The 9,025-nt window shown below is 57.9% G+C and overlaps 1 protein-coding gene across 1 annotated transcript in view; it reads left to right on the plus strand.

Moving 5' to 3' along the window:
• Positions 1–8,697, plus strand: part of IL5RA (interleukin 5 receptor subunit alpha) — a 15,019-nt gene extending 6,322 nt beyond the window's left edge. The window contains 5 exon segments of the mRNA XM_006100497.3: positions 218–363; positions 1,259–1,397; positions 5,560–5,653; positions 6,287–6,371; positions 8,559–8,697. Coding sequence (XP_006100559.1) covers positions 218–363; positions 1,259–1,397; positions 5,560–5,653; positions 6,287–6,371; positions 8,559–8,645 — 551 coding nt within the window. The 3' untranslated portion in view covers positions 8,646–8,697.
• Positions 8,698–9,025: the final 328 nt, after the last annotated feature.

Genomic DNA, 9,025 nt, shown 5'->3' on the forward strand with positions numbered 1-9,025 from the left:
TTTTTTTAAAAAGAATAACAAAACTTTTTAAAAAGGGGTGGTGGTCTTGCCCATGAGAGGAAGAGGACAAGACTACCAGTCACGGCCGCTCGGAGGAGAAGCCCTTGACCCCTCTCCGGGGGCGGGGTTTCCACGTGGGCCTCGCCCTCAGCGACCAGCCGAGGGTCAGTGCTGGACGCGTCAGCCCCGCTCACGTACCTCTCCGTCTCTGACCCAGATCGCGTCAACCCTCCAGGGAACGTCACGGCCGAGGTCCAGGGGAGCCGTCTGCATGTCCGCTGGGGGAAGCCCGTGTCCGCCTTCCCGGGCCATTGCTTTGAGTACGAAGTGAGACTCCACAACACAAGGAAGCAGTACTTACAGGTAAGCCGGCGACTCTTCCCACACGTGTGCAAAGGTCACCCCATGGACCCAGTGCTCCAGGAGTCAGGTGATCACTCCTGTTAGAGGCGGAACTGAGGCTCAGGGGCTCGAAAGCTGCCCTGGAGGGAGAGCTAGGGTTCAACCTGCCCCGAAGTCTCCCCTCTTCCTGCTTCCCTGACACCACCCCCCCCCCGCACCCCCATTGCACATCAGGGATCAGCAAACTTTTTGGCAAAAGACCAGTTATTGTCGGCTTTGCAAGTCCCACGGTTTCGGCCGCCGTCCCCCGCGTCTTGTGTGGGACAAGCGCCGCCATCGGCGGCCCAGACGCCAGCGGGCGCAGCGTGTGCCTGACCCTCTCCTCCTGGCCCCGGAGTCCAGGTTCATGGGCATTGCCTGTGGCAGGGACTGTTATTCTTTAGCTCGTTTTCACACATTTAAAGGTACAGAACGCACTCTTAGTTCGCAGGCCCGGCCGAAGCGGGCAGCCGGCCGGAGGGGCCCGGGCCTGTCCTTTGCTGATGCGACAGAGGACGGAAAGCGAGGGAGCACAGAGGGAGGAGGGACACGGCGAGGGGGGGGGCGTGGTGCTGTCAGCCACTCGGGTCCCTCAACCTGGGGACACCATGGGGACCCAGGGGGGCCATCGCGACCTGACACTCGCCCGTTTTATTTACTTGGGCTACAAGAGCGCTTCCCCCTGCAGGGTGACTGCCCGCGGTCCCCTCCACCCCGAGCAGCCCGAAACAAACTCCTAATACGTGTCCTGTTGACGTCCAGTGGCTCGCTGGGCAGCGAGTCCCGTTACGTATAGATGACCACTCGCTCTGAGCGCTGGCATTACTGAGCTCCGTGTCTAGAGCTTTACTAGAATCCAACTTTTTTTCCCGTTTAGACAGAAAAAATGACGACCAATGAGTTCACCACAACAGTTCATGACATTTCTAAGTATTGCATCAAAGTGAGGGGCGCCGTGAGCTCCGTGTGCAGAGAGGGGGGGCTCTGGGGCGAGTGGAGTCCAGCGATTTCCGTGGGTGAGTATCATGCATTGGACTATTTAATTTTACTATTTCTGTTTAAAAAATGTTTTGATTTTAGAGAGAAAGGGAAGGGAGAGACAGAGAAACATCTATCAGCTGCCTCCTGCATGCCTCCTGCTGGGGATCAAGCCCAGAAGCCGGGCACGTGCGCTGACCAGGAATCAAACCAGAGACCTCTTGGTGCCCAGGATGGCGCCCAACCCACTGAACCACACGGGCCAGGGCCCTTGCATTTCCTTCCAAGCCAGCAAGCTTATTCCTGGTGAAGGCAGAGAATCCCGGCCCACGCTCTAACTGCTGAGCCACACAGGCCAGGGCAGGCGCACATGTATCTTTTGAAAAACAGAATTAGCAGTTTCACTTTATCAGCCCTCGCATCACCTGCCCTTCCTCAACTGGCTCCCAGGTCTTATCGGGCCGGCTCACTTCCCGCTTTCTGCGTCTTTCTCTTTTCTAAACTTGCTCAACTTCTGCATTCTGCTGTCCCCGTTGTCCTCGCTGCCCCCGGGTGACGCCCCCTCCCGACCCTGGGGAGCCCTGCCCTCTCTGAGGTCTTCCCCTCTCGCCCCAGCGAAACGCAGATGCCCCGCGGGAAGCCTCGGGGTGGGGAGGGGACTTCCGGCGGCCCCGCCCTTCCCGTGGGCGCCCACCCGTGTCCACTTGCGCTTACTCCCGCCCCGCGTCCCGGGTCAGGCCCAGGCACTCGAGTCCTGCTCCTCGGGGACCAGGTCACCCCCAATCCCAGGCTGTGCCCCTCACACAGGGCCTCGCCCGGCCCTCGGAGGCCGGGATCTATGCGACGCCTCACAGGTGCCTTCAGGGGATTCATGGTCGAGGGGCGCAGCGTGGCATGGCCCTGGGCAGCACACCTGTCGGCAGGGTGTGCAGGTGGCTCAGCGGTCAGCGCCACGGGGCAGAGGGTGGGAGGCCTGCGCATGCGCTTCAGGACGCAGGGATGGTCCCGCCCCTCACCCGCCCAGGGGGGACTGGCCGGGGCGCTGCTGGGAGAGCCCCCCTCTGCCCCTGCTTCTCCCCTGCAGCCTCCCCCCACCCCAGCACAGCACCCAGGGCTGCAGGCCCTCCCGGGCCTAGCCCCCCAGGACTTTCTTCCCTGTAAGGCAGGGGTGGGGAGCCTTTTTTTTCTGCCAAGGCCCACGTGGATAATTATAACATCATCCATGGGCGAAATTATCCACTTAAACATTCTGCCCTGGCAGGTTGGCTCCATGGATAGAACATCGGCCCACGGACTGAAGGGTCACGGGTTCGATCCCAGTCAAAGGCTTGTATCCGGTTGCAAGCTCCATCACCGACCGTGCTGGAGGCACACTTGTCTCTCTCACATTGATGTTTCTCTCTCTCTCTCTCCCCCCTCCACTATCTCTAAAAATCAATGGAAAAATATCCTCGGGTGAGGATTAACAAAAGTTAATAAATATAATGTATTCTAGATAGTAGTCTTTGAAAAAAAATTAGCCTGCTAGATTTGGTCAAACATTTCATGAACTCACTCCTAATGCCGTGGCAGGGCCAGACCAAATGATTTCACGGGCCCTCAGACATGCCATTCCCCACCCCTGCTCAGGGCTAGGGACCTACTGAAGTAGCTAAAGGCTGCGGTCAGCGTGGAGAAGTGAGCCAGCAGGGCCCCGGGGTGTAAGCCTGGCCTGCCTCTTGCTAGGAGGTGACCTTGAGCCAGGAATCCAGCGTCCAGGGCCTGCTTTGCACCGTGGGGCGAAGTGGGCATAAGGGCTGAAGGAGTCAGTACCCATCAAGTACTCGGCTGTATGACCGTGATTATAATTAAGCACATTGTGTCAAAATGGCCGGAGAGCTATCCCCCTGGACTCTAAGACCACAGCGTCCCAGAGCAGGCGAGGCTGTGCCCAGAGGGAGGGCCCCAGAGGCAGAGCTGGGACCAGGCCTCCGACTTCTCCCTCTCGTTTGCCCCATCTTACCCCACTGCACACCCCAGGCTGCCCACCCTCTTCTCTGGGTTATAAAACACAATTTTCACGAGTTGGCTCATTCTCGAGGTTGAATGGCCAGATGTCAGAAACGATGGAGGCCCAAGTCCCCAGAAACCGAGGCCGGGCCATGTCTGAAAAGCAAGGGATCGGGGAGCCTGGGGGACCCTGGGGGCCGCACCGCGAGGAGACTTCCTCTTTCCAAGCTCACCTCTGCAGGCTGCACAGCCTGCCCACCAGTTTCCTGAAAAGAAACCTCTGAGTTTCTCCTTGAGTCAGAAAATTCACCTTCTAGGGAAACACTTGTTCTTAAGAAATTCTCTGAGGCCAGAATTCAAATTCATCCTTCTCAGGGGCGGCCCAACTTTTACTATGGCCTTGAAGTGCCAGCCATCGCCAGCGGAGACACCCTGTGTGTGTGTGTTTGTGGGGGGGGGATGTCCGCCTCGAGCTATTGTCTGAGTGAGAGGAAATGGGATTTTTAGTCACTATTTTGCATGAATGAATAGCTGAGCTGAGCAGCAGATAACCCCGTCCTTTCTGTGTGGCGTGAGTTCGGGAAGCTCTGGCCCTCGGTTTACCCGCCAGGTGTGTGTCCTTGGAGGTGAAGCCGACCGTGGTCTGTTCTCTGGGTGGGCTCTGTGCTCGGCACCGGGACCTGCAGCAGCCAACTGCCCACCATGCCCTCCGTGGCACCTCGCCTGCACCAAGCCCTTTATTCGACGGAGAAATAAAATCAGTTGTCTCCATACTTTTGCTAATGCAGCGAGAATCTTCGCTTATCAAAGCGAGAGCTGCGCCAACAGCTAGAGGGTGGTTTAACAGAAGGGTTTGTGTCGCCAGTCGGTCAGAAGGAACCGGTGCTTTATCAGGCCCGGGCACGCCAGGCCTCGGGCGTTGCGCCACGCGGGACGGAGTGGGCCACGTGTGGGACCCTGATAGTGGTTACATGGCGGCTCCTTCCTTCTGCAGGACCCGGGCTTGACCTGTCTGACCCAGTTGTAGAAGGTAGAACGTTCTAGATTCTGTGTGTGTGCATCTGAAGTTCATGAAGTTAATGACCTCAGATTTTTCTGGGATGCATTTCTAGTGCCTTAAAAAGTCCCCGTCCTCCCCAAGTTGTCCTCAAAGCCCATAGAAGAATCTGTTTAGATTCTTCCAAACAGACTAGCAGCGAATTTAAGGAGAGTAAGGTAGAACTTAGCGACCATCGCCGCTCGCTCCGCTTCCTGGCTGGGATGTGGGGGAAGGGAACGGGTCTCTGAGAATAAGACTGTATCTCACTCACAGTCTTATATATTTTTATTGATATCAGAGAGGAAGGGAGAGGGAGGGATAGAAACATCAAGGATGAGAGAGAATCAGTGATCGGCTGCCTCCTGCACACCTCACGCTGGGGATCCAGCCCGCAATGCAGGCATGTGCCCTGCCCGGGAATCGAGCCCTGACGGCCTGGTTCATAGCGGACACTATTCTTGCTCACTATGAGTATCACTCCGTGTTACTGCTGATATAAGTTCAATTTCCAACTTTTAAAGCCTTTTTTAAGTGGTGATGTGATTCGGTTACTGAGTAGGCCTACATTGTTGTAGCTTTTCCATCTGAAACCTTATTACTCCACCCTGGCCGGCGTGGCTCGGTGATCAGAGCACCAGCCCACACACTGAAGGGTCGTGGGTTCGATTCCCAGGCAAGGGCACGTGCCTGGTTGCAGGATCCCTCCCTGCCCCGGGTCAGAGCGCAGGCAGGAGGCAACCAGTGAATGTATCCCTCTCTCTCTCTCTCTCTCTCTCTCTCACATGGATGTTTCTCTCTCTCCCCTTCCCCCCCCCCTCCGTCTTTCCCTCCCTTCCATGCTCTCTAAAAAGCAGTGGAAAAATACCCTCAGGTGAACATTTACAATAGATAAATAAATAAAACCTGATTGCCCCCCTAAAGCAGATGCGCTCCAGGTGGCATCGTAGGTAAACGTTCGCCACTGATACCTGCTGAGTAAATGATGCTTCGAGGTGAAAGAGGGCGACCCTGCCCGCATTTCCTGTTGCCCTCCTGTCTGCTCTGAAGGTGGGCTCCAAGCCCAGGGTCAGCCAGCGCCTGCGACTCCACGCCCCGCCTCCCGATCGCCCGGCCGCCATCTCTCTTCTCTGTCACTGATTCTAGCTCCGTCTCCTCCTTTCCTTTTCCACCAGGAAACGAGGCGCAGAAGTCCTGGACGGAATGGTACCCGATCACGCTGGTGGCCGCCCTGTGCCTCGCCTTCGTCTCCTCCCTCGCCTGCAGAACGTAGGTCTCCTCCGCGCTGGGTGCACCCTGGGCTGAGGTTGCCTGTTCACCCTCCGGCTGAATCCGCTGGGGCTCTTGTTGGGGGGTGGCTATGGGGGGGGGATATGGCACGTCCGTGTCATCGGGACCCCCGTTCCGAGATGAGAGTGGAGCCAATCAGAGGCTGAGAAACACCAGCCGGTGACGCGCAGACGGGGCCTCGGCACAGCGTGGCCTGCAGCCTTGACACCCCCCACCCCTTTTAAATATCTTTTTATTGACTTCAGAGAGGAAGGGAGAGGGAGAGAGAGAAACGTCAATGATGAGAGAGAGTCATTGATCGGCTGCCTCCTGCACGCCTCCCACTGGGGATGGAGCCCACCGTCGATGCCCTGACCAGAAATCGAACCGTGATCTCCTGGTTCATAGGTCGATGCTCAGCCACTGGCCGGGCACCATTCTGTGTCTCTCAAATGATGCGGACGCCACCAACAGCCTGCAGCCCCCGGGGTCCCCGACCATTACGGCCCCGTAGATGTTGGGGGGTCTTGGCCAGCGCAGATTTGAAGACACCGAACAGCAGGCCCTGCAGTCGGGAGGTCGGTGTGTAGCGTGACACTGAACGGCCTCATCCCCCCTTCGCTCTCTTCTCAGATGTCACGTGTGGACCAAGCTGTTTCCACCAGTCCCAGGACCCAAAAGCCACATTCAAGACTTCGCTGCCACAGTGAACTACGAGGTACGTCCAAGGTCCTTCCGCTGTGTCCCCCCTGCCAGGGTCGGCCCCCCGGGTTCCCACACGTAAGGCGGGTCTTCCCAGGCCCGGGCCCTGGGGCTGCAGGCGTCCCGCTCGGGCCGACGGCTTTGCTATGAGCGTTCCTTCCCCTGCTCAGTCCTGCGTCCCTCACGGCCACACTGGGACCCGAGTTTCCCATCAGCCGCCTCTGACGGCCGTGGCCAGGCCTGCAGCCCACGCACCGCCTTTCTCGGCTGTGGAGGAAGAGGCGTGGAGGGCCCAGTGCCCGCTGAGCTCTAACACCAAGGACCCGGGGTTCTGCCGGGGGTGTCCTCACGGGTCTGGTCAACTGATTTCTCCCGAGCGGCGTGTTCCTAGGCCCCAGTCACCGCTCAGGGCGCAGCTCGGCCACGGCGCACGGCTATGGCTCGCCAATGGTTCCAGCATCATTGGGGGGAGCACTTTCCCCAGGGAATCATCTTGACATCTTTGTTGAAAAGTAGTTGTTCAGCCCCGGCCAGTGTTGCTCAGCTGTTGGAGCACCAGCCCGTGCACCAAAGGGTTGCAGGTTCAATTCTTGGTCAAGGACATGCCCCTTGGTGTGCAGAGCTAGAGAGGGGGGTGGGGGGGGGGAGAGGGAGAGTGCGCGCAGGTAGAATTGGGAAAAGCCAGTACCGCCTCCTGCTGTCTGCCCTGCAGCCCGGCTCTGCCCCTGGGAGGCCGTGGGAACCAGTGGACAGCTGAGCACAGCTGGGCCACAGCTGGCAGCGCCTCAGCCTCTATCTCCAAAGGCAAAACCTGCCCGATCACTTTTGGGGGCTTCGGCTTCCAGGGCCTCAGGGGGCCCATCAGGGCCCTTGGCAGCGAGGGTTTGGCCAAGGCCTGGGAAGCACTGGGCTGGTGGGGGGGGGGGGGCGCGGGGCGTACACCTCTGCCTGTCGTACGGCTCTGCCCTGAGCATGGCTGGCCCCAGGCCTCCCTGAGCCCCTTCTGCTCGTTCAGACCGAGTTAGAAACTAACATCAAAGGGCAGGCACTTGGGGGGCGGAGGGGGTGAAAGAGGGATGAGTTGGCCTTTATAATAAAACAGTCTTATTCTGCCCTGGCTGGCCTGGTGCTCAGTTGGTACAGCATGTGCCCAATACACTAGGTTGTGGGTTCAATCCCGAGTCAGGGCACACACAGCAGCAGTCAACGAATACCTAAAAGCCCTGGCTGATCTGGCCCAGTGGATAGCGCGTTGGCCTGTGGACGTTCCTCCCAGGTTCCATTTCCGGTCAGGGCACATGCCCGGGTTGTGGCCTCCATCCCCAGTAGGGGGCGTGCAGGAGGCAGCCGATCGATGGTTCCCTCTTATCATTGATGTTTCTATCTCTCTCCCTCTCCCTTCCTCTCTGAAATCAATAAAATAAATAAGATAAAAAATATGGATACCTTCACTTAAAAAAACGAATGCATAAGTAAGTGGAACAACAAGTCAATGTTTCTCTCTCCAAAATCAAGTTAAACCATCTTATTCTGAGTTTTCAGTTGGTTAGAGACGGTTCCCAGCCACCATTCGTTTCTGCGGTAGGAACAGAGGGTTCCCTCCGAAATCCAGGGGCCGTGGACGATGGAAGGTGCGTGAGGCGGAGACCACGCCTGTGGCGGGTCACGCACATCTGCTCCCGGCAGCGCCCGGCGCAGACGCCGACAGCATTTGGCTGAATATGGCCTCTCAGGGGCCGTGTCATTTTTTATCGAAGATTTCCTAACTGGTATCAGTGTTACTTAAAATCACCAAAATGGGACGTAGCAAATGTGTCCTTGGACAGAATACAATGGAGCTATTAAAAATAATGCAGCTAAAAAAAAATTTAAAAAAAGAAAAGAAAAAAGGGTGCGGCCACGGCACACACCATAGAATGCAAGCGCCGTGGGTGCTACCCAGGAAGGAATCCGTTTGCGAAGCTGCTTCTGCGCTGACCTCGTAACTGCACAGATGAGTTTCCCCACAGGAAAGGGGGCTGAGGGCCCGGGGCTGTGTTTGGGGGGGCGGTGGGGGGGGGTCTATCCCGGGTATTTTTTCTCTTTTCTACTTGATTTGCCACATTGTCTTCACTGAACAGTTACTGTTTTTAGAAGCAAAACAGACTTGTGCGCCACGTGCCACGAGGCTGGAAGGAGAGCTGAGAGGGGGTCTGTCTTGCAGAAATCCGGGTCGCGAGAGACAGAGAGCGAAGTCATCAGCTACGTGGAGGAGCCCGGGCTCGAGGTCCTGGAGGACTTGGTGTTCTGACGGGGTGTGGGCCGCCGGCAGCGAGGACTGCTTCCCGCTCAGAGGCGCGGAGTTCCCCAACACGGGCCATCACTGCGGCCCGGCCGGGCGCCGGGGGATGCGCCTCTTTCTCTGCGAGTCCAGCACAGCACTGACCCCGAGGACGGAGACGCTATGGACCCTGTCCTTGCACAGAGCTGGACGCAGCGGCACAGGGCAGAGCCAAGGCCACGTGCTGTCTGGGGAGAAGGCGGCGTTGTAAGACTGCGACAGGAATCGCAGGGCCATGTGGACCTGGCCATTGGCCTCCGCAGCCCGGCTCTTTCTGCTGACGTCGCTGCTCAGCGGTGACGCGTGTATGGCTGAGAGGAGCTGGGCTTTGGGAGAAAGTTCACGATTTT

This window comes from Myotis lucifugus, unplaced genomic scaffold (genome assembly GCF_000147115.1).
Source record: "Myotis lucifugus unplaced genomic scaffold, Myoluc2.0 scaffold_315, whole genome shotgun sequence".
NCBI classification, from domain to species: domain Eukaryota; kingdom Metazoa; phylum Chordata; class Mammalia; order Chiroptera; family Vespertilionidae; genus Myotis; species Myotis lucifugus.